The 26,238-nt window shown below is 40.8% G+C and overlaps 1 protein-coding gene across 7 annotated transcripts in view; it reads left to right on the top strand.

The window, feature by feature from the left end:
• LOC128373726 (ephrin type-A receptor 7-like) overlaps nucleotides 1-26,238 on the top strand; it is a 108,941-nt gene that overhangs the window by 67,443 nt on the left and 15,260 nt on the right. The window contains exons 4-9 of one of the 7 annotated variants that reach the window (XM_053333889.1): nucleotides 11,498-11,622; nucleotides 14,878-15,008; nucleotides 15,090-15,172; nucleotides 16,483-16,591; nucleotides 23,255-23,383; nucleotides 25,884-25,939. In XM_053333889.1, coding sequence (XP_053189864.1) covers nucleotides 11,498-11,622; nucleotides 14,878-15,008; nucleotides 15,090-15,172; nucleotides 16,483-16,591; nucleotides 23,255-23,383; nucleotides 25,884-25,939 — 633 coding nt within the window. Of the gene's footprint in view, nucleotides 1-11,497; nucleotides 11,623-14,877; nucleotides 15,177-16,450; nucleotides 16,592-23,254; nucleotides 23,384-25,883; nucleotides 25,944-26,238 lie in introns of all 7 variants that reach the window. The other 6 variants (XM_053333893.1, XM_053333894.1, XM_053333891.1 and 3 more) reach the window with 6 other exon arrangements.

Here is a 26,238-nt window from a genome sequence, read left to right as displayed (position 1 = left end):
GCACACACCTACACTCTGTCTCTCATCCCACCTCATCATCTCTTTATTACTTTCTACTTTTTTTATCTCTGTGTCCCGATCTCTTCTTTTTTTACCCTCTATTTCCTTCCTAATTTCCCCCACCTTATCCTTTCCTGCTCTTCCCATAAACTCACTATTCTTAGACAGTAATTTCTCTCCCTCCTCCCACCTCTTCATCCGCGACTGCTCTTGACATGATCACCACTGCCCCCTTCCTCTTCATCTATCCGCTTCTCTTTTCCACATCTTTTCTACTGTACCATATTTGTTTTTCTGGGCATGGTAAGCTTGTTAGCAGTGGGTGGTATGGTTTAGCTGGCAGCTGAGGGCCAAGAAAGCCTGAGGATTTAAGGGCACAGTCTGAGCTGGGGGGTGAAAGTGCTAAGGGGTGCTATATTATAGCCAAATAACCAGACGACACACATAGACACACGCTGGAGGGGGGGGGTTAATTTACATCTACTGTTTGCAGATACTAAGATTATTCTCTTGGTGGACAAAAAGCATGTGAAACAGCATGTTAAACCTTGTGACATTAAAACTAAATACAAATTGAATTCTTTAAAAGCATCTCCTCAAATGGGATGCTTGCACATTCACAGTGCCGAAGTGGATTTCTCCTAGACAGATGGGGTTTTATCAGGACTCTCCAGGCCAGTAAGGGGTAGGGGGAAGTTTTGCATGGTGTGTCAAGGATGGATGGATGGATAAAAGGGGAAGAGTGAGAGAGGGGGATAGAACGTGGCTGGAGTTGCGTGAGGAGATGGGGCATGGGCTGGGTAAATGGGGGATCAGTTTTGCCCAGGGCTCATGGGGCCCCTTATCCAGCTGTGGATTAGCGATGCCTATATCTATTTCTGTGTGTGTATGTGTGTGTATGTGTGTGTGCGTGCGTGTCTGCTGTGCATGCATCAGACAATGTGTGTATGACAGCAACATTTTCATGTGTGTGCTCTACAATGCTAGCATGCTATAAGCTCTGTGTATTAGTTCATGCGTGGTTTGTGTATGTGCAAGAATGAATGCAATAATGACATCATGCCTCAGCGCTATTCAGTGTGTGTGTGTGTGTGTGTGTGTGTATGTGTGTATGTGTGTGTGTGTGTGTGTGTGATGGAAAGACACTTGGTTGAATGTCTTGGACCCCAGTGGTACATCCAAAGCCCTTTAGCTGAGGCAGGGAAAGAAGAGAGGGATGCAGGAATGCTGTAGAGATGGGGTGGAGGTGCGGGTCAGGGAGGAGGAAGGATTGGCATTTCAATATCCTGAGAGGATTACTGGCCGGGCTTTAGATGGCTGGTCCCCGCGGAGTTACACGGGCCTGAGAGATGGACGCATAAAGAGAGGAGAGGAGAAAGGGATGAATATAGAAGTGGAAGGATGGGGAGAGGTGAGAGGTGTAGCATTGTGAGCAGAATGCCTTGTGGGTGCAGAGGAAAAAGAAGCTCGGGTGAAGAGCAAAAGCGTAAATGTAGAAACTTTTATCTGAACTATCTGACATCGAGGTGCTTTAAACAAATAGAGTTGTTGTGTGTGGATAGTTGCCAGGAGAAGACAGGAGTACAGCAAGTAGAGAGGCAGAAGGGGAACATAAAAAGTCAAAGAAGCCTAGAAGTAAGCGAGGAAAGGCAAAACAAGCTGCACAGGATATAATGTAAGAATACAGTAGAATAAAGCTATGAAGTTGAAGGAAATGGGAGAAAATGTAGAATCCTGGTAAGAAATATAAAAACTGTATGTTTGAATGATGAAAGAAAGATGAGAAGAGATGCCAAACAGAAAGATGGATTTGTCTAAGAACTCTGATTGGGATCATACCTCCTAGCCACAGAGACAATGGCTTTTTTTATTTTTATTATTTTGTATTATTTCCTTCCCTGAATGAGTTCTCCTCAACTGTCAAAGTGCAAAACTCCACTTCTTTGTCATTGAGTTTCCAATAGCCTATTTTTTTTCACTTTCACACCTCTCTACCTTCTCTCCCCTCATCCCCGCCTCCAGCCCTCTGCATGGAGGCATTTGGATCCTTTTTGCCTCCTTAATTAGAAGTGATGGGAAGGTGAGGCTTCAGCAGGCACCAAATGAATAGAGTCATCAAGCTACTTTTCAGGACTATAGCCCAGCCACTTAAGACGCTTTGTCACCCTGTGATGGGAATTTTAATTGCCTACCTCTTGGCTTATAATTGGAGTCTATGAAGAAGCACTCTCAGGGTCCTTAGTACGTGTGCTTTGTATGTGGATTTACAGGCTGTTTCTTGTTGTTTTTGGGGAATTGTGGTGTTAACATAAGAGTTAAAAAAAATAAATCTTACAGGTAGATGATGAAACACACACACTGTTATCCTCATAATCAGAGTATATAATACAGGGCTTGAGGGCTGTGTTTGATGCACATCTTTTGCCAAACCCCTCTCAGGAAGGGAGAGAAACAGGTGAGAACGCACACTCTTATCATCGTGGAGAGACTAAAAAGAGAGTTTCGAACTTCAAAATCATCTTTCATTTTCCTCTGTCGAATACCTTGTAAGGTCTTTATCGTGCCTCCGTTGAGAGAGCTTAGGTGTGTTTGCGCATGCCATCTTTGTTTTGTGCAGGTTTTGTTGCTGGAGGGGAGGTGAAGTTGGCGGCGTCCTGCTGTGCGAAAGAGAGGGAGAAGGCTATGTAGGGAAGCAGCTGTCTTTCTGAATGACAGCATACTCCTGTTTGATACAACTGTAGGAGGTTGACAGACAGTTCATCTCATCATTATCACCGATACTGCAAACACACACAAATACAAACGCAAGCACTTTACCTAATTCTTACTCATTGTGGCCTTGCTTGCCTCACTTTCAAACAATATATGCATTATACATTATTAAATCCTAGACTTTGAGTGCTTGTGTGTGTTTTTGTCTCACAATACACATAGGTTATTTTTTTCTTTACTTTATTGCTGCAGTCCCACTCACATTCTCCAAAATCAAGTTTACACTCAATGCAATCACATCCAATGTCAACATGTTTGACTGCACTTGAACTATGTTTCAGAAAGTTGATGTTGCGATGTGTGCATGAGTGTGCATGAGTTTGCATGAGTGTGCATGCATTTGCTCTCCTTGCAAGTCTGTCAGGGCAAATAGACCTTTTTTTGTCTTCTCAGCCAGCCTCCTGGAGCAGGCTTAGGTTAGCTACTCTGTGTGTGTGTGTGTGTGTGTGTGTGTGTGTGACTGTGGCCTGGCTTTTTATTTGTCAGAGGCTCTGGGCTGAAGCTGTCTGGCTTAATGGACATGTCGTGATCAGACCTTGCCTCTGCCTTTAGGCTAAAGCACACTGGGCCAGAAGAGTGTTCAGAATCAGTCAGTGTGTGCAGCTGTCAAGAGCAGTTTAAGCAAGTCGGCCCCACTCGCTCTCCCCTGTGTGAGATGCCAACTTTCAGTAAAAGCAGAGCCAACAGGTTATCTGTGCTTTTTTGACTAGCAGCAGCTGTTTTTATTTTCCTTGAAATAATTTTGTAATCTGATCCAACAAAGATCACTCATGTCGTTAATTGGATGTATTTCAACATTGCCAGGGTGCAGACATGATTCATCTTTTCATTGTGAGCTTATATTTAGGAACTGGCGTTTCTGCACAGTTGAATTATGTTGATCAGTCCCTTTTGAATGTATCATATGGCAGGGGAGACTCTCTGTCCTGCTTGCTTTGTCTTTCTCTCGCCCACCCACCTACTGACTGACACATTTAATCAGGCCATCACTGAGACTCTTTTCTTTGATACACACACAGAAACCCTTTTCTCTCACACAAACACACTTTCACACACACACTGTGAAAACACATTGGTGGATCATGTCCCTGCAACATATAATCTTGTAGTTTAGATGGAAATGTGTCCTATCCAGATATGTTCCCCCACACAGACAAAAATATCTAAATGTGTGTGTTTGTATGTGTTTGGCATGAAATGTGTCCTACCCAGGTGTGTTCCCCCTCACAGACAAAAATATCCAAATGTGTGTGTATGTGTGTTTCACGTCTCTTCTATACACTGATATATGCAAGATAATAACCACAGATAATACCTGACGCTGACTGCATCTGCTCACCTTGCCTGTGAAGTAGGATTCTGCATAATTTCATTTTTTTTCTCAGCCTCCCTCTTGCCTCCATCGTTCCTTCCCTACTGTTTCACTGTCTTATGCACCGACTTTGATTATTTTGAGCAGAGCAGAATAATTTAGTCTATATGTGTTAAGAATGAGGCGTCCGGGTGGTTGAATGCTGATAGGCTAGATTAGACAGTGTGTGGTGAGCGAGGAAGAGGTTGACAGATAGCGCACCACTGCTGGCAGAGGCTGATAGTCACCGATTAAAACAGCAAGGCCTGCTTGCAAGATAGTGAGACCTGGGTGTGGTAGCTGCTCTCATATACAGCATCATCAGATTGGGACACAATCACGTGCATGCTCATATAGCTACCTAGTACCTAGTGTACCTCAAAAAGGTACTGGTAGGGTGCCATTCATGGCCATGCTGTGACTGTGATAGGAATAGTTGGAAATTTTACATGCCAGTTTACATTAACAGCCACCTTAGATTTTTTTTTCACATCTTATAGTTATCTATGTATTTTTGTATGTAACATGTTCTAAAAGACTTGACTTCCCTAATATGACGCTTTACTACTATATATTTGCGCGTATTAATTGCACAATTATGTTATATGATGCTGGTAAAAATGTTAACAGATTTGTCGTTCAAGTCTGAACCAAGGCTGCTTTTAATTGTCAGTGGTTTCATCGCAACAGCTAGATGCAATCCTACAATGTCACACCTTTTTCCTTGCATCAAAGAGCTGCTGAAAACCTGCTTTTAATTTAGCCAATACAAGGCATGAAGTGCAATGCAAGGTTACCGTCTGAGTGGAACAAGGATACTAGATTATTTCTCCACATCAGTGATGCTTGAAAGTGTGAGGTGGGTTCTTGCTTTAGTATTTCAGCATATTATATATGATGTTGTAACTACTGTAACTTTAAAAGTAAATTATTAATTTTCTAAAAAAAAAAAAACATTAAAATATGATGTGGCATTTAAAATGAGAAAGATTAAAATTCATATATTCATCAGTATTCGTTGCAAATCATCATCATCAGGGATCAAACGGGGGCAATATGAGTCAGTCAAAATATCTACAGCTGGATGTTCCTGCCTTCAAGTCATTTAGTATTACTTTAAATGCATCCAGTGAGACCAGCTCCTGAAGATTCGGGGTGATTTTGCTAAACTGATTTCAAGCAGAGGGAGTAAGTCCTGGGAGCAAAGACAATAATTTCCCATAGTTTTCTGAAGGATGTAGATCTGTAGATAAGTAAGAATATGCCAGTGTTCTCCGGGTGAACAAGGCAGAGCAACTGTGGTGAGAAAGAGCTTTAGGGTTAATTATACACTTCAATGCTCCATGGTAGACGGTATCCAGCACGTTCATTGCCAGACATAAAGGTGGCATAACAAGTCTCATGGCCTCAAAGGAGAAGCAAGACTTGTTTCTAAAATAAAAACTTAAATTCATCTTCAGTTTTTTCACCACTTTTCACCAGAATAATCTATTGCAATTCATAGATTTTTGTATTGAGATACAGACTCAATATCAGAGCCCTGCAAAGTGGTGATAGATGAAGGGTTCAGTGGCTTTGATTTTGCATTAACTTGTCATAAGTTCAAGAAAAAGTGAAAAAAGTAAAAGTCATCCACGCAACTCCCAGGCCATTTGAAACTTTAATGACTTTATTAAAGAAATGCACAGGCAAATGTACACTCCGCTGGGAGTTTGGATCCATTGACAGAAATGCTTGCAGCAGCAGGTGTATAAAAAGCCTCTGGGACAGCTGAACTAAAAGAAACTAAATGTTCCCGCTCCTCCGCTGTCAGTCATGAAAATCGTCGCAACATCCATTTAACCCCAGGTGGAAGCCAGTGGTGCTGTACCCAGAGGGAATGGCTCTCTTGCTTCTCTGTTAACCCTTTGAACGGGAACAGGCCTGACAGATACAGCTCTCTTAATCACTCCAACTTTCAACTTCATAGCTACGCACTCTTTACCATTTTGTCTGTTCATTCCTGAACGCACATGCAGTCACTCACTGTCGTTAATATGCATATGCACACAGAAGCGTGTAAAGTATGCAGCGGAGATGGTGAGAATCAGAACAATGAAACTCCCTCCTGACAAGATGGATGTCATCTAGGCAGAGGCACAAACAGGCCTGTAGGGAAATAGCAGATTCCCCTGAGAACTGAGCTGGAGAAGGAGTCGGGGAAATGGAGTGATAAGGAGACAGAGAGACGGTGAAAGAGAATTTCCAGCGAGAGGGCCCGTGGAAGTGAGGAAGAAGAGGGAAAAAAGTCAGAATGACTGTGAGATGTTCAGCCCTGGCTGTGCCGTTGCCCCTGGGGAGAGCGGCTCCTCTGCCTGTCTCCTTTGATAACGAAACAGAGATGCCAGTTGCACCTCAGCTGCCTCTGTACACATGGATGCAAAAGCCTACAGCAGCAGATGCCAGTTTTTGCCAAAGTCTATTCATAGATCTACCTGCCATAGAGACCTGTGCTAGAGCTGCCACCTAACCCCCAGTGTCTGCATAATGACAGGCCTGTAGTGGGGTTAGGTAAAGGGAACTGGAACTAGAATCTATAAGAGCCTTTGGATTCTTAACAAACTAGTTTTGAAGTCGACTTTTCAGTTACTGAAAGAAAAGTTGGGGCCAGCAGAAAACTTGTTTCACAAAATTCAGTAAAGATAGAGAAAATAACATGTAAGTACCAATATTTGTCTAGATACTGAAATAACACTGCGCTGTCATGTAAGAATGCAATGTTTTTCATGTCCTCAGTTGTCATAATGTTTCTGAATGCACTGTTCATGTATACATTTCATGTAAAAGCAGAAAATACTTGTGGGCATAGTTATATATAGCAAATATTCATACTGTATATATTTTTTAAATCTCCAAAAATAACCTTTAATGCATTGTCATTTATGAAGGGTTGCTGTTTATGACAGGTCAAATCTTTTAAACATAAGACACTTTTTGCTTTTCACATATTAAAACATATCTTATCTTTTTATAATATGACAATAATCAAAACCAAAATGCAACAACATCTGAATCAAGAAGAAGAAACAGAATCCAAATGTATATACCCTAAATGATAGCCAACTTTAGCTTGTACTCTATTTGTACTACACAAGTTTAATCACTGAGAGGTGCAGCTGTGTGCTGCCTGGTTGCCATTTTGTGCCAAATCCCATCTATTATACTTCCTCATGCTTCACTTTTCATTCTCATCATAATGTCCCTTTGAAGTCTATAGACGAGTATCTATATCAGTGATTTGTATGTGTACTGCAAAGCTTTCATAGTGGGTCTTATCAGAAGCAACTGTATATGACTTTGTGACAAGCGCCTCTGCCATGTGATTTCGGCTGTATGATGAGGCTTTGAAAACGTCTGCTGTGTACTTCCACAGCAAAGCTGAAGAGGCTTATTGTCCACAGGGCCATCACCTCTTCTATATTACTTGTGAAAATCACTGTGCAATTGTGTGTGTGTGTGTGTGTGTGTCTTTGTGTATACATGTGAGTGCAAAAGCCATTTCAGATGGCAGTCGGCATCGATTTCTTCCTCTCAAATACAGCGCCAAACCCAACACTACACCCACCATTTGCTGCCAGACACTCTTGTGTGTGTAGTGTGTATTGGAGAGGTGGGCGTAGCAGCACTCATGCCTGTTTGCATGTCTTGGAAGCTATTACATCCACATAGTAACTCAATAGCTGTATGCAAATTCTCCACAGCTACACAAGATCAAAATTTGCAATGTTAGTAGGCACAATTTGTAGGTGAGAGGTGTGCAAAACGGACAAGCGTGAAGCTGATGAAAAGTAGATCAAAAATCTCATCTCATTCTTTGTGATTAGTTGTTCCCAGAGGACATTTTCTAGACAGTCTGACAGGCAATAAAGTGGAAATAGCAGAAGCGTGCACCAGCAATTTCAAACTCTGATGTATGTTTTCAATAATTTCATGAAATGTATGTTTTAAGAGCTAAAACTTCTTCTGGTGTCAGGAAAGGTCACTTTGATGTGGATATGAGAGCATCATTGTATGAACTAGTGTATATGGTGCATATGGAGTACTGCACGTTGCATGGTATACATTAATAGCATAGTTTGTGGTGAATTCCTCAAGGGTGTAGATGTCAGGGATTAGAGACCACTTCTTCCCTGCTGCAGAGGTGGAAACACCTTTACGCAGTGTATTACTTTGTTATCCGTGCATGTGCACCTATAGAAAAATTGTCCATGCTTGTTTTTTGCGTGTCTGATTGAGCTGTGATGTGATCTGGGGTTTGGAGGCAAGCACCAATTCTATGCATAATTCAGCATGCTAGGAAGGAAAGAATAGCAAACAAAAGCCTGCAGTTGTAGACAGGGAGAGCAGGTTGACACTGTGTTGGTTTGGTTTGGTTTGCTTTCTCTTTTGTGTTTTGTTTCTCTTTTCTTTCGCTGTATCTTTTCTCATCAGTTTGTCTTTGTCTACCTTAACATCTCACATGAACATTTCTCTTTCCCCAATTAAACATTTTGTCTTTACTGTACATCTAACCAATGTGTTCATACTTTCAAAATGCCACTAATTGGCATAATTATGTTTACATGATGACGTGAAGTGTCTAAGTTGATTTTTGGATTTTCAATGTCCATGATATCGTAATTATTTAAACATTTTTTCAACTATTATGAACCTGAAAGATAAACTTCAGTATGTTCAGAGCAAATAAAACATAATAGTGCCATCTCAAATTAAACTATTATCTCCTGAGATTGCATTTCATCCATCATTGCAATATGTCAGGCTCATTTTAGTGTCACTGTAGTGCTATTTGAACACCTCATGTTATAAAGCTGAACTAATGAGGTGGAGTGATTTACTTTAATATTTGTACTATTTCTGCAAGGCAGTGTTTCCACTGATGCGTACATTAAGAGCTTAATTTATGTGATTAAATATTGCTTCCAGACATGTTTATACCATATAGAAATACTTTGCATTATAATTTGTGCTTAATAGGGTGTTTAAAAAAGTTAAATTACTTTTAAAAGATTATTTAAATAATATTTACTCCTTCTCCCTCAACGAAAAATCCTAATCTACATATATGCAAACATTGTTCTTTTCAAAAACTTCACTGAAAAGTCCATCCTTAGTGTGTGCTCTAAAAGTTTGAGGTTTCCAAAAAAGGAAAAGCTTAAAAGTTAGGAAATGCACAAACAAGCACAGTAAAAAGAGGTAAGGTGTTAATGACATCATGCTGTGGATTGCTAATTACAACTTCAGTGGCCTAATGGCACTGAATCAACTTGAATTATTATTTTTTTAAATGAACAAAGGTTATGTTGAATCATTAATCTGTTCTGATTTTTAACAAGCCGGCATAATGACAGGGCTGCTTTCGTATTGTGCGTTATTCTTGAGAAAATCACACACACACACGCACACATACACGCACACACACATATACACACGCATGAAAATCATACAGTTTGAATTTCCTTCCTCCTCCTGTCTGCCTGATTGGGCAGACATAAAATGCAAGAATAGTTTCTGCGCTCACTGGCCAACTGATATGCACAAACACACGCATACGGCTACACACCCATCTTTCCTCTATGATACGAAAAGTCACAGAAGTCACCATGAATAATGGATAATACCTGTGTTTTCAGAGACATCAAAAAACAGACAGATGGAGATGGACAGTGACAGAGAGAGTGAGAAATACAGACAGATTGAGAGTGTCTTTGATCCACTGTCTAAAATGACTATTATCTTCCTGTTTGAGAGGAGGACAGAAAGAGAAGAAGGAACTGCACAGATGCCTTGTGTGTGTGTGTGTGTGTGTGTGTGTGTGTGTGTGTGTGTGTGTGTGTGTGTGTGTGTGTGTGTGTGTGTGTGTGTGTGTGTGCGTGTGCGTGTGCGTGTGTGTAGTATGTTGTATATTTACACAGCTTTGCCCATGTGTAAGTGACAGGCAGAACATATTCATTAGTATGGCCGTTTTTCATTGAGGAAAACAGATGAATTGTTGGTGAATGGTCAAAAAAGAGATGGGCAGGAAGTGAGGAGAGCACAAAAGAGGGACAAGTTAACTGACGGGGAGAGAATGAGAAAGAGAGAAAAACAGATGATAAACAGGAATAGAATCATGGACAGAAAGAAAGAGAAGGAAATAAGGAATCATCATGTGTCTGTGAAAAGATGGTGCTGAAAGGCATTTAAGTTAATGAAAAACAGCACTAATTATTACTCAGTACAAAAAAGATGACAGAAAAGACCTCTTACAGTCGTCTGCCACTAAAGCTAACCCTAATGGCCTTAATGGCACTGCTCCTCCCACACATAAAGGCCATTTGACTTAGCTAACTGCACCCCTTACATTTTTCTTAGTCTTTTTGAGTGACAACCCATTTTGCTACTTCATTAAACGTGGCATAATTAGCACTTAAGCAAGAGTGGGTGGTGCTTACTGATTATCATACTATGTGCTGTCTGTCATTTGTTGACAGAGAAACAAAGAACTGGTCTTACGGAGTAATGATATTGTTTGCTGTGTGATTCACTGTCATTACATACTGCCTCTAAATTTGGAAAGCACCGTTTTGTCTTCCTTTTTGTTCCCTTTCATAATCAAGAAGAGAAGAAATATCTGTCAGGATAAATTTCACTGCCACCCTCTTAGATTGAGTCAGAAAAAGTTCTGAGGTCACTTTAGTTGAAAGACTCTGAGAGGAAACGAGGAGTTCAGATATGGAGCGTCTCCAGTCATTAGTCTTGTGTCGATACAGACCTGCCAGTCAATCCGCTCCTGTAGTGATCTGTTTTCAGTCTCAATCTACCGACCCAGGCTCTGCTCAATACCACACACAGACAAAGTTACATATGCAGTGTTTTTCCATTCATGGGACTTTGAGTCCGATGAAATTGTCGTCTCTGACACGTCTCAGGTCTCTGCACTTGAATAATTAATCCATTACCACTCCTACCCACTTCTGTGCTGTGCTGTTTCTTTCTTACTCTTTGTTCCTTTCCTTATAGGAGATCATTGTTGGACTTTTCCATCTGTTCTTTAAGGCCCGCACTTCTATCGCTTTCTCGCTTCATATCTGAAAACACTTTAGGGTATACTGAATATATCAGTGCCTGGTTTCTGGTAAAAATCCACCCAGTAAGAGAATTCACTACACAGTATTCCTCTGTTGACCTTTGCCTGCAGTCAAGCTCTGTGAAAACTGGAAATATCACTGTAAATACTGTTTCTGATGTCTTTGAGAAAAGTCCTGAAACTATTATGTGTATATTGAATGAGACTGGAATTCCCAAACTTACCTCTCTGTTCCTCTCTGTCTTCTCCTCTTTCTCTCTCTGTAGCACCGTCTCTAATCAGTGAGCTGCGAGCAGAGAAGATCGAGCAGAAGAGCATAACATTGGTGTGGAGGGAGCCTTCCTACCCGAACAGCAGCAGGACTGAATATGAGGTCAAATACTATGAGAAGGTAAATACACTGTTATATCATCATCATTATTTTCTGTTATCTACATCACTCATCAAACTTACATATACAGTATACATACTTACTTATTTAAATACTGTAGATATTTTTTTTCTCCACTTAAGGCCTTGTCATCAAGTGCCAACCTTTTAGTGGATGGAGCATAGCAAGACCCCAGGAGAAGTGCCACGTGGTGAAGCCAATTTGACATAGTGGCTAAACATTCACCTCATAATGCACACTGGCCCAAAAAGTGTTTTTTTCTCGCACACAAGCATTGGAAAATATGTAAATGACATCACTCCCCTGTGAAATGATGCGTTTTATTTTCAGAATTTGACTCATTTAGTCCAAAAACATTTAGAAAGTCTAGAAGAGCCGCACAATTAAATTATTTTATCCCCATTCAAGTGCCAACCGGAAGTTAGCCAGTGGAAGTCTCTAGTGAACATGCTGTATGAACTCAACAATCAAGAAGCACCAGAAACATCCGGGTAATGTCCTTACCACAGGAAGCCAATTTTTTGTTTGACTGCATGATCCACTGAGTAACTTTCATTGGAATGAGCAGGGTGCCATCTTTCAGTCCTGTATTCAGTTCTTCTTAATAAAGCCATGGTTCAGAGACCAGTGAAGTACAAAATGGAGCAAGCTATTGTAGTTTATTAGTTGTGCTGCACCATTCACTTTTATTAAACCTCCTCAATCAGAGACACTGTTCCACAAAAGAGGTTTACGAGTGCAAAATGAATAAACCTTGACCCTTTGTGAAGTTATTGTTTCTTTACTAAACTAACAAACTAACTAACTGACCATTAGCAATCGTGTTAGCTTAGAGAGCTGTATTTTCCCTCTTCAGTGACTTTATTGAGTAAAATGAAACTGAATTAAAATCCAGGGGGAGGTAAACAGAACAGTAAAGAGAAAATAGAACCTGCGGGAGCTATTGTGGTTGACTAGCAGTTAACGCTCAATTAGCTTTTAGCTCACCAGCTACAGCAATTCACAAGCTAGCCCTGTGTGTAGTCACTTCACAACTGGTCTTCCAGCCCTATCTTTTTCATATCGTCATGTAAATATCACTTTTGTGGCATAACAGCTTCTTTTACTGCTCAGCACAACTAGGAAGCTGTAGGGAACCTTTCATTTGTTGTTTGTCAAGCTCCATGTTAGGTATATAATAAAAGTAGGTAAATATAGCCTTTAAAAAATGATATCAGCATCTGCCTCAAAAATGTAGTAAACACCTTCGGATCCAACATATCAATGTACCAAGCTAGTTTCTAAGCATAAACCAACACTGGTGGTGAGAATAGAAACTTACCACAAAGTCAGCTGAGGAAAGTAATATATTGATGGTTGATGGTGTTTATACATCCCTTTCCACTTGATTAAATCCTTGTCTTGAACTATAAATCATGAAGATATTGTTCAAGAATCATGTATTTTATAGTGCTTTTTAAGGGCAGATGATGCATAAACTTGAGTCTGTATTGCTGTCACATTTTCTTTTGCTTTTATGGATAACCACTGTAATTTCATCCACCTTATCACACTCATTTAACATAGCACTTAGTCAGATTGTAGCTACGCTGAAAACCGTCATCAGTCTTCACAGTAAATCTGTCATGCACGTAAACCACAGCTGTCATGCTCTAGCTTCTCTATTTTCATACGCTGTGTTTTCTAGCATTGCCAGGTCTTTGTATTTGGCTGTGTCACACTCTCACCCATTTTCACACCTCCTTCTCTTCTCTATGTTTCACCATATTTAATAAAGCCCCGCTCCTTACTGCTCTACTCCCACATCTTCAGAAAAAAAAAAGATTCAGTGGAAAGAAATGAGAAATGAGAAGAGATAACAGGGAATTTTGAAAGAATGAGATGCCTCTGTGATGGCCGATGGAGAGAGAAAAGGTTAGAGAGTTGAGTATTAGGGACAGATAAAGACAAGATGAGAGAAATTGTGATAGAAATGATGGAAGATGCTTTAAGCAACGAGGGGCTAGAAGCAAAAAGAAGGAAACACATGAGGGAGAGTGTAAGGGATAGATAGAGTAACTGAGGGTGAGACAGGAAAATTGTTAAAGGCCATGAAATGAAAAGGCAATATAACTACACTGAAACAGAGATGATTTGAAGTAGATAATATGGCTTTGCTTGGTCAGTGTATTGCCTTTTTATCAATATACAGCCTTACAGTGCGGGTCCACATAATTCTTACTGATTCATTGTTGACTATTAATAGTTACTACTTATGAGCAGTAATGACTTTAATGAGTTTATTCATAACTTGCTATTGCAAATATTACAAAGTGTCCTCTCCATGTTTGCTTCTTTCTTATCCTCGCCCTTCTCTTCATCTCTCCTCTGTCACATATTAGCTCACTCCACAGGAGTCAGTCATTATACAGTAGCTGCCACTCTTTTTCTCAGTTAATCTCTTTTTCTTTCGCTCTGCCTGTATCCCTCTCTCTGTCTTTTTCCATCCTCATTCCCTCTTCACGCAATTCTATTCTTGGACTTACAGTAATGAAAAAGCCATATCCCTATTACCTCATGCAAGTAGCGATGTGCACACATGACAACACTCAAAAGCTATACTCGCCTTACCTCTTTATACCCTCGTATGGAAATCGGTTTTATGATCACAGCTATTATACATGCTCAATTTGAATGATCTTATTGACATGTAGAGGAAGGGCATGCATAGATACAATGAGGACTATTTGTTGAAACAAGGCAGAGATTGCATCAAACAGGCAAAAACAAACACATCAGACAACAAGTGGAGTAATTATGGTAATGTATGTCACCTACTCACTGCACCCAATGTGCACACTTGTACATAGTGTGACTCATTCTCACAGATGGAAACAGATGAGCACCATAGAAAATATTATGATTATTAATTTCTGAAGATCTCACAAATGATTGGATTCATGCGGTCATTGCTGTCTAGACTTGATTATTTTCGTTAGTTTGATACTACTCCATTGAGAGCAGGTCCAAATCCTCCAAACTGTGTCACTTTAAGACTTGGTCTGACTCTTTGGAACACTCTGCAATAGCTGAAACGTAACCAAAGCTCTTGATTTGGTTACAAAATTTTCTCGCATGTCTCAAGCATTACAAACTGTGCCTTGGAAAGAACAAGGCATCTCACAAATGGATTCCTCCTACTCGTCTCACTCCTCCTCCTCCTGCTTCTCTATGTCTTTGTTTCTCTGTCTCTCACTTCGTTTCCTGTCTCCACAGGAACAAAAGGATCAGAGTTATTCTACTGTGAAGACTGCCGCCACACGGATCAGTGTCAACAACCTCAAACCTGGCACCACATATGTCTTCCTCATCCGCCCGATCTCCACGCCAGCTCCCTCCTCATCCCTGTCCTCCTCGCCTCTCTCATCCTCGTCTTCTTCATCTTCTTCCTCATCCTCGTCTTCTTCATCATCATCATCATCATCATCTTCCTCGTCCTCCTCCTCGTCCCCGCCGCCCATCGACTATGGAGCATACAGTGCCCCCCTGGAGCTGCAGACACTTGGCGAGTGTGAGTAACCGTTTTACGCCCCCCCCCCTTCTCCTCCTCACTTTTTCTCCTTTCTCTTCACTCGCTCCTCTCAGCACCACCAGGCAGATTGAGATAGGGGGTATGTGTAGGCACCTGGCCAGCCCACACAATGAGGCATGCTGCTAGAGTGAGAAGGAGAGGGAGAGGAGATGTGGCTGTGTCTGGGATATGTGTGAATATTCAACATTTTACCAGTAAGCTGTGAAATGGTTCTTCTTTGTGAAAGTTGATACCACATCTCTTGTTCCACCTCATTTGGGATTCTATGTGTTTTATGCCTTGTAGTTCTCATGAATTATTTGTTTTTGAACCTTTAATTTGACCCAGGAAAGGGATTTGATAAGCATTCATAGTCTTATAGTGCTGAGCTGCTTCACATCATTAGGTATTGCAGGCATGCAAAATGATTTTGAAATAATAAGTAATTATCATTAACCCTAATCACATGATTATGGTATTTATCTGTCAGAAGAATTGTGCGTTAGACAAATGGAACTATTTGTTGGTGGATTTTAAACAAACTGAAAGAATTGGCAGGTGGACAATTATAACACAGATGGGGGAAAAAACACTTTTTTAATGAATGAAGATTAATGATCATTTATATGAACATAATGTAATAGTAATGGCTATTGAATGCTTAGTTCTGACTCAGGACAATGTACTACACAGTTTCTATATGGATATCTCACAGAACTCACAGATCCACATTGTTATGGGAAAAATGTTTAACACACAGTAAATTTTCTTAGCAGCCTACAAGCAGTGAAAGAAATGATGTCAAGTGAGAAAGTTCTCCTTTATTAAAGTAAATAGAAATCATGTTAAATCAGACATGTTGCAGGTCTCTTTCTTCACTGCTGCTACAGAAGATCATGTGTGGTGATGGAATGCTCACAGCTATCACATGGATGCAAAGATTAGACATTTTTGCCTTACTGAAACACACAGTGACGTATTGTTTCTGGTATTCTGAGTTAGTTCACTGAAGCAGCTATATTAATAATGCTGGGGAGGTTGTGGCTTTTTAATATAAGAAAATGTCAGGTTACCCTCCACTCTGTCGATAAAATGAATCCGGGCCTCATCACCTGACTATTTGCTCTCATCTCCTGTTCTTGTTTACATGTAATATACTGTAATTAAATTTATGAGCCTGGCATGGCAGTGTGTTAAATCGTATATATTTATAGTGTGACGATGAGCACGTCCTTTGCCTGCCTATTAATGAGTGTGTAAAGGTGTGTTTTTGTTCAGAAGCATGTTAATTTCTTTATTTGCATTTCCAGTGGCGTTGGCGTCCAGTGAGCAGAGCCCAGTGGTGATCATTGTCGTCGTGTCTGTGGCTGCCCTCATCATGCTGCTCTCCATGGGAGTGGGACTGCTCATCTGGAGGAGGTAGATATGCGTACACAGGCATAAACACGTGTACAAATAATTAATTCACTATCCACTATACATCCTGTCATCCTCTGATTTTAATACCCCGAGCATGTTACACAAACATACACTGACATGCACATGTGTACAAACACTCAATCAAAGACTCAATTGCAGATTTCAGTCAACTATCACACGCTCCACCATTCTAATCCAGATTACAGTAATCCAATGATAAGAGGAGTCCCTCTATGAAAGGAATGAAGCAATGATGTTGAGAGAATGTCGGAAATTACACGATCACCAGTTCCACTCTGTGTCGTTTTAACATGCAACATAAAGAAGTCAGCTAGATAATGGGGCTGTCTGCGTCAAGGGGGAAACGTTGGCAGGGTCGAAACCTTGTTTGATCTTTTTTTCGGGTGGGGTGGAGTTCACATTTCTTAGCTGTCTAATTAGTTTTCACATTGAGAAGTGGCAAACAGTAAAGAGATCAAAAAAAGGTTAAAGCTGTGTCACTTGCATAATAGCTGACTCGGTTAACTCGGTTAACTCGGACCAATCGCTTCGGCAAACACCATTTTGTGCTTTTCATAATTAAAGTGGACAGTTCCAATTTGTAATTTCACCAATTAAAAAAAAGATCTAAAGATGACTACTACAGGTGTTTAACTCAAAGCAACTGGATGGACTTTCAGGTGGCCACTACTGCTGTGACCTAGTTTTCCTGCATACCTGCTCAATCTTATTAGATCAAAATCCTTTGAACTGAGTTTTGTGGTGGCAGGAAGAAACCATTCAGACTGCAGCAATCTATGAGCTTTATTTCTTTATTTTCATAATAAGGTTTAAAGTAGCAACCTAGAACATGAAATACTGAGTTAATATGGGTACATTTTAAAAGTGAAGTTCATGTGACCATACATGACTAAATTGCTGTTGCACTATGACTGTGAAAACAGTCACGTCAGTAGTCAAACATTTACTCAGTTTTTTATTATTTAAAAATATGAGCAAATCTGGTGGTCGAGTGGTTAGAGCGCATGGCGTATACGCAGCTGACCCCGGTTCGAATCCCGATCTGAGGTCCTTTGCTGCATGTCACCCCCCCTCTCTCTCCCATGTTTCCTGTCTGTCTACTGCTTAATAAAGGCGTCTATGCCAACAAAATCTGCTTATAAATATATATGAGCAAATCAGTGTACGCACTGCCACGTACTAATAAAGACAATACAGATACAAATAGTAGCTAGTACACAATTGCAAGACTGCTCAACGTGAACCCTTTTACTAATTAATAGTAAAAACTTTTATTGTATATCATTATGTACTGTATCAACTGGCTATTAAGTCTTGTTAAAAAAATAACTTTTGAATGAACTATGTACTTCTATCAAGACCAAATTTGTATTTTATTAGAAGAAAAGCTAAATAACTATAAAAGCTTTAAGTTTTATATGAGGTAAGTGAAACTGATACCTAAACAAACATTGTTAACTCCTTTGGTTACACTGTGAGAGTCTTGAAAGTTAACTAAAGTGACTTATTTTCATACCTTGTGACAAGCATCTGCTTAAGTAGCACTCAAACACAATGAATCAACAAACTACAGTACTCATTCTACACAATACCACTATTCTGTATCATTACAGCCATGTTAACGCATGTGTCATTGACTTATTTATTGCACTGAGTATATCTTGCCATATACTAGCGTTTTGTATTCAGCCGAGCAGATAAGTGGGGGAGGGGGGTGTGTGGGTGTGGGGGTGTGCATTTTCTGCTTGCCGTTCCAACCACTTTGCTCTTTGACTCCTATCCAATTCTATATTCTGCCAGCTCGCCTCACACACGCCCACACAGAAAAACACGCACTGACACAGTTGCTACTGTATACTCCATCACACATGCAAGCAGATGAGTTGGGAGCATATCTACACCCACACAGTTACACACATGCACACACATGCACACACGGCTCAAAAAGCAATTGTTTTTGTGCTACTTCTTTTGGTTGGACTGCAACAACGGGGTTAGCCCTGTAAACCCAAATGTCTGTGACTGAGTGACTGACTGACTTAGTGGTGATTTAACTTCATCTCTCACCTTGGCCAGTTGTGCCACCATGTGTCACCACTTCCTGTATCCATTGTAAAAAATATGCCAGGTTTTGACCTAGTCTTGTTTTCATTTCATTTTTGTTTTCATTTCATTTGGCTGCCGTTTAACTGATATCCACCCATGGAGATTTTCAAATAGATTGTGGAAGCATTGATTTGCATAGTTTGTGTGAATTCTCTTTGTCTTCTCTCTGCACACAAACAGACACACAGATCTCCATCAGAGTCGCCCGTTAGTCAGATAAAGTAAAGCAGGTCTTTTCCACAGCTGCAGCTACCTGTATACAGAAAGGATTGTGATAGAGAAACCAGCAGACCAGTTCATATACACACAAACAAGTGGAATGATGGAGTCAACCAGGTGTAGAAATGGGCTCTATTCACTCACAACAGCAGCATACAAACTGATGCTGTCAGTCAAACACCCATAAAGAAAGATATGGGGAGAGGCGTGGATATAGACATACACACAAACTCACCCACACACACAGGCTTGGTCTCATGTTAAAGCACAAGTACTACTGTAGTATATGTGTGTACTTCTCAGTGCACTCATATACATTCTTGCTTTGAGAAAAAGCATCATCATCCCCTTGTGTGCAGCCCAGGATTGAATAATAATGCTTATCTTTCTCTCTTTTATTTCCATCACTGCATTCATTGAAAGTGGTCTCCATTGTTCATCGCTGCTGGACCATTAACTTGCTCTTCATGTTTTGCATAGAGACAAAGAGGGGGAATGGCTTGATGCCTCAATTACCATGCTCTCGTTGTTTGCAAAAGACAGCCAGCTCCCGGCTATAGCTGGAGGGTCTCAGTTACATCTCTCTGCCCGCTCACACAGACACATGCAAATGAGTCCTACTGCACACACACGAGGGCACGGACGCAGGCGTTCGCACGCATTGGAGGCACGCATTACTTTTATAGATATGCACAGGGATACTTTGCACGCCCCTCAAAGCCACTTAATCAGAAAATCTGGCTTAATTTCTCACTATTATTGTAAAGTATGTGTCAGCAGCTCTAGAATGTGTGCATGGATTAGGTGTCCCTCTTCTTAACTAATTCTGTCCCTGTAGCTGTAAAGTCCAAAACAAACAGGCAGATTACTTTCCTGTTGTTTAAATGTAAAGACAGGCAGTAGCATGGGTGGATTTGCCACACTGACTGCAACAGAATTCATTAGCCTCCTTATTAGGATTTTTGCAGGTAGATGATCCAAAACAGGTAGGGGCAACATTTTTTTTTCCGATTTCCTCCCGTCTGTACTGACTTCTTGATTCATTCGGTGATGGCACATGTTTTTCCCGCGTATCTTAACTGTCACAGTGGATGAGGTGAAAATGATTGAGGTATAACAAAAGCTAGATTACTACAAGGTTGAAGGTGAATAATAGCTTGACAGATTGACTCCTTGAGTTAGTTGTAAGTGGAAAATAAAAAAGCCCACAATGCATTCAGTGTAGCATTCCATGTTCATGTTTTATGTTGTATTGTGTTTCATGCTACTGTGTGATCCTGTTAACGTGCCACACTGCTATATTGCCGCCAAACACACCGCCAAGGCACCTTATATGACTTGTTGTTGTCTGGTCAGTGTTTTATGGACTTAAAGTCTCCCTCGCTGTCAGTATAGTCATTTGGAGCTGTGACGTACGTAGAAAATGAATCAATAAGAATTATGTGGGGAAATGAACTGAATACATTGTATTTTACTCTCTTTGAGCCCTCCACACCCATCTAACTCTTTCCTGTCAGTCACACACACACACAAACTCACACAGACATTGGTGCCTGACAGAGTTTGATAGAACCACAGTTCCAGGGCATTGCCCAAACATTCTCCAGGAAGTCCAGGCTTGACTGGTCAGTGCAGAGATTGTTTATCCTTCACTGACCACACCGGCTTGTGTGCGTGTGCGTCTTGGCACTGAGTGTGTGAGTATGTCTATGTCTGGTGAGTGAATAACAAGGTATCATGAACAGGAGATGGAAAAGAGATCAAAAAGAAAGGAAAAAGCAAGAATTAAAGCAGAGAGGGTCATTTCATGGGGCCATTGACTCTTGGTGACAAAAAGTGGGATTTGAAGGGGAAAGAATGAGAGAAGGAAGAGACAAGTAGGCCAAGAGAAAAGGTCTTAAGCACGGCAGTGTAGTGTGCTGTGTGTCTTGTACAGATCAGTGCTTTCATGACTCAAATCAGACACAGACGTCTTCTTTTGAAAATGTAAAACTTGTCATTCTAGTGTTTTTCAAGTTTTTTTGTCAGTATTGGAAATGCAGCTTGTTGCCATTTCATTTTATATCAGCATTACCTTGATTGCAAGTTTGGAATAGTTAATTATTCTTAACCTTAGCTTAAAAATATAATTTCGTAAAGTTTGTTTACGACACAGTTTTGGAAAAAAAATAGTCACATTGTCAGGGATCACCCCAGTGTAGATTTATAAAGAACAGTTCTCAGTAATACAAGAAAATAAATGTGTCAGTATTCTGAATCTTATAAACAATTGTAATGGATGAAATTTTAAGTGGCTTCATGAAATTCCCTAATTTTCCGTGTATTTTGCTTCACATAAGTCTGTGCTGGCCCAATTCCTCTCTGCTTCACTTTACCTGTCAGCTAGGATTATATTTCTACTCCAACAGCCATTATTCATGTTATTTCCATAACTGCACTTTATTTTAGAAGAGAATTCATGTACGGAGAGGAAAGAGCAGGCAGTGAACAGACTAAATTTACATGGCATCTGTTCCCTTTTTCTGCTTTTAAAGCTCTCCCCTGAAAATATGAGTGTGAGTGAGCTGTATGATAATTCACTTGAAACTGCCATTGAGATGCTTTTAAATACAGTGAGACCAATTATAATTTTCTCAACCAAAATCATGATTCCTTTGTGTTTACAGCCATTACCATCATGATAATAATGTCATGTGTGGATGACATGCTGATTCTTGAGAATACAAAAAAAGCCCTGCTGTACAGCATTATTTCACAAGAATTATGATACCAAAACAATACTCTAGTCAATTAGAGCACTTCAAGCTAGTCATATTTACACATTCAGAGATTTCAACTTACATGGCTCTCTTTTAACCCTCGTGTTTGACCCCGTCTGTTTTGACTGTTCCTTCTTTCCTTCCTCTGTCCTTCCTTCCTTCATTCCTTCTGTCCATCCTTCCTCCCTCCCTTCCTTCTTTCCTTCCTTCTTCCTCCCTCCTTTCCTCCCTCCCTCCTACCTTCCTTCCTTCCTTCCTCCCACCTTTCCTTTCTCCCTCCCTCCTACCTTCCTACCTTCCTACCTTCCTTCTTTCTTTCCTCCCCCGTCCTTCCTTCCTTCCTTCCTTCCTTCCTTCCTTCCTTCCTTCCTTCCTTCCTTCCTTCCTTCCTTCCTTCCTTCCTTCCTTCCCTCCTACCTTCCTACCTTACTTCCTTCTTTCCTCCATCCTGCCTTCCTTCCTTCCTTTCTTCCTTCCTTCCTTCCTTCCCTCCTACCTTCCTACCTTCCTTCCTTCTTTCCTCCATCCTTCCTTCCTTCCTTCCTTCCAGGACAACAGGAGGGTTAAAAGATAATTCCCATGGTAAAGATACACCACACCCTCTTTCTTTTGAAGATTCTGGATTTATTTCCTGATGCCAATGAAACACATTCCCCCTACATAGTTAGGAACATAGTCAGATAGTATGAACAAATGTGAGTAAAAACTTTCTGGAATGCTTTCACAAGAAGGATTTCATGACAAATGGCAGTAATCTTTATTGTCTCTCAAGAGAAATTCATACTTTCTTTTCGTATGCCCAAGAAGAATTTCTCTTGAGAGACAATAAAGATCAATCAATCAATCAATAATGAGCAGAATTCTTGTCAAAGTTTAAAGGCTCAGTTCATGCAGATAGCAACAAAATTAAGTCCCCAATCAATGCGCTATTAATTCATATTTTAATGCTAAAAATTACATATTTACATATTTTTGACCCATTTCTAAAGATTTACATCTCAATAAGGAATGAATTTACTTAGAGCTGAGAGCCACAGACAGACATTCATCATTTATGACAAAATCTTTCAGTTTAGTCCTCATTAATTGCATTAAGTCATTCAAAGTGACTAAGAATAAGATGTAAATCATTGCCAAAATTACCATTTGATTAGGCTGAGCTGAAAGTGACAGAATTTGGCAAGAAGTTTCAGTGTTTTGGCATCCAAATATTTATTTCTGCCTCTAGTTTAGTGACAGCCATCTGGTTCCTCTGAAGTGTGAAAATGTAAAAATTGGTACAGAATTCTAGTATAAAATTGGGACGGTTTTGGGACACATTAAAATGCTGGATAAATTTCATCACATTTTCATAGGAATGGTTATCCATGATTATTTTATCAATTTTGTATGTTTGGCAAAATGATATGGCAGCATCAAGCATATTTCAGAAATCAGAAAAGAGGAATCCATCAGTCCATCAAATTGTGTTGACTGACCATCTTTTAAAGTAATGAACATAGCCAGGATTGACATTGGCACCCCCCCACCACCCCCCACCCCTTTTTTTTCTTCCCAGCAGCGTCTGCTCGAGCTCCTCCAATGTTACTCCTGCTAGCGTGGTGCTGCTCTCGACCTCCTTCTCCACTCTTCCTCCTCCTCCTCCTCTTCTCTCTCCTCTTCCTCCCTTCACACAGCTGATGCCCAGGTACACTGGCATGTCTGCACCGCCCACCCCCTCCTTCTCTTTTCTTTCTCCCATCCTTTTTTATGCTCCTCTCATTTCCTCCCTGTTGTCCTGCCATCGCTTCTATCCTTCTGTGGTTCTTTTTTCTTCTTCCTCTAGCTTTCCTCTGTTGAATTCATGCCCCAAAAAGAAGCCACCATCTAAAAAGAACTACTTTCCATCTGCTATTTCATTTTTGTCACATCTGTGACATTTCAAAAGTAATGGAAAAGGAATCAAGTCATGCAACTTTGCCTCCATGCAGCCTCGCCAATTATTCGTATTTCCTGTCTCTGAGGCTTAGTTGCCCCCCTTGTCTCCCTCACTTCCTATATTCCATAATCATTTTACTTTTCCTCTTAAATCATATATTCATGTGCTTTCAATTGGTGTTTTGCTCATTTGCCTCTTGTCGTTCCCCTAACTCATCAGGTTTATGTGAAGTTTTCCGTCATTGCCTTGCCTCCCTAATTTGAATCTTTTTTTAGACATTCTTGCCCTGCACTCCAGACTATCATCCTTTTTGCCTCTCCTTCCTATTCTCCTTGCTCCTCTAGTACCTCTACTCTCACCCCTGTACTTTACGAGCCGTGCTGTGTGCCTTTTCAACTAAATCTCCTTCCTTGCATACCCTTCTGCCCAATTATTCTCTTACCTGTAACCTCTTATTTTCAACTCCTCTGCCTCTCCCTGCTTCCCAACATTTTTTTTCTCAGTGATTAATCCCCTGTTTTGCCCCTTATCCCCTTGCCATGTTCCCCATTTGCTCCCTTACCTCTACTCCCCCTTAGGTCGCTTGCATCTTGTTTCTCTTGGTACCGCAATGCCCTCCGTCCTCATCTCCCTCCTGTTCCCCCTTCGCTCCCTTTTCTGCTGTGCTCCCTTATCTATTAATTCTTGTCTCTTCTCCCCTGTCTGGTATCTCCTGCCCTGAGGATCTGTGCTGCATGTGTCTGCTGGTGTGTTTTGACAGACAGGGTCCTGACCTTGTCTCAGACCCTGCTGCTACACAGGCTGAGGGATGTGTCAGCCTCACCCTCGTATCCCCGTGCGAACACTCACAGGGACATGCACAAGCAAAAAAAAAAACAAAAACACACATTCCTGTAAAAATGCACACACACAAGTGTTCGTGCATACACACTTGCGTATAACCCTACACATAAATATTCACATATGCATATAGGTAAAGACACAAGCATGAGCACATTCACACACACACACACATTCATGATTAAATCACACAATGGGAGTCTGCCAGGCTCTCTGTGAACTCCCTCTCAGTTGGACTGGTTCTGTGTGAAGAGCTGATGTGTTCTGACATTCCCATTAACACACGGCTCCCTGAGCAGATATTATATTTCACTCAAACACATAAATGCACACACACACACGCACAGGTCTATAGACACCTCCATAGACTTCATCACTCATTAGCCCTCAATTTTTTTTTTCTTTCTGACATAAAAGTTTTCCATGCTATGATCAATCCTCCTCCACCAGATTGTCCCTGTCTCTTTTTATCCTTAATCCCTGAAAACACGGTAACCAGTCCTTATTATTGTGTTTCTTAATCACTTGATATGAAGCTGATATGAGAACACACATAAACAGGTTTGGTCTGTCATAAACCCCACAATATATAAACCAAAATGCAGTTCAGGACCGCAAAGCTTCCCTCAGATTGCAGCTCCAGGAAAACACCACAAAGTGCTCACAACCTTGTATTTTCATATACAATTATATGAAATGTATTTAAAATATAAGCATCCTGTTTGTCATTAGAAACTCGGCTGCAGTGTAAATTTTACCATTAAAACTTTCTCCAATGCCTTAGCTGTATCCTTCTGTCTTGTTTTTCATCCCTCTCTTTAATCCAAGTAAGCATGGTGCCGGCCAGCCAGAATGCCTGTTCATCACTTGTTAATCTGTCACTTACAGTGTTTGTGTGTATGTGTGAGCGAGCGAGCGAGTGTAAAGAGCCAAGTTTTCTCTAAGCCGAAAAGCCATCAGCAGTCAGATCATAAAGAGCTCTCTCCTCTTTAGAACCCCTGTGGTGGCCAGGGATGAGAGATAACAGTGTGTGCACATCGGCGTATGAAGTACAGTTGCCCGTAGATGTATGTGTGTTCGCCTTCTTTCATAAAAACTCCCATCGCCGTGGAACAACAATAGCGTATCCATTTCGGGGCTGATCGGTGTGCGTCTGTGACTCGCTCAGTCAAATCAGGCAGGATTTCCACTTACTCAGCCTCAGATCTTTCTGTTGCTCATCAGTGCCGTCACATCAGGGGTCTTTCTGAATACCTCTCCGTATCCTCTCCATCGCTACTATCAATACTCATGTCTTCACTCTCTCTCATCCCACAGTTATTGCACATTCCATACAATCTATTACATTGCAAGATAAACAGCGTCTGATGTTTGTGTCTGCCTATCGGGATAAAACATGCCTGATGCCTGTCTTTGTTTCCCTTTGTAGACAATGCGGCTACAGCAAAGCTTCTCAGGAGGGAGACGAGGAACTTTACTTCCAGTGTAAGTGACAGTGGTGATCACTCCATCGTATTGTTTTTGTGTGTTTATGCTCAAGCTCAGGGGATAAGAGGAGGAATCTGTCAATAAATGCTTTGTCTTGACTGTTCCATGTGCTGGAATGCATGTGAATACACACATATGCATTGCAGATGACTTTTGAGGCATTAACTAGCGCCACGGCATTAATTCTTAATTCTGAGTGCATGCCGAGCCAACTCTGAGCACACTGACACACTCCATTAGGTGGTGTGTGTGGGTGATTTTGATGGGGAGAGATTGAAATCAGGAGGAGGGGACAG

This window comes from Scomber japonicus, chromosome 15, assembly GCF_027409825.1.
Source record: "Scomber japonicus isolate fScoJap1 chromosome 15, fScoJap1.pri, whole genome shotgun sequence".
Classification (NCBI taxonomy): Eukaryota; Metazoa; Chordata; class Actinopteri; order Scombriformes; family Scombridae; genus Scomber; species Scomber japonicus.
This window is presented reverse-complemented; position numbering and strand designations above follow the sequence as displayed.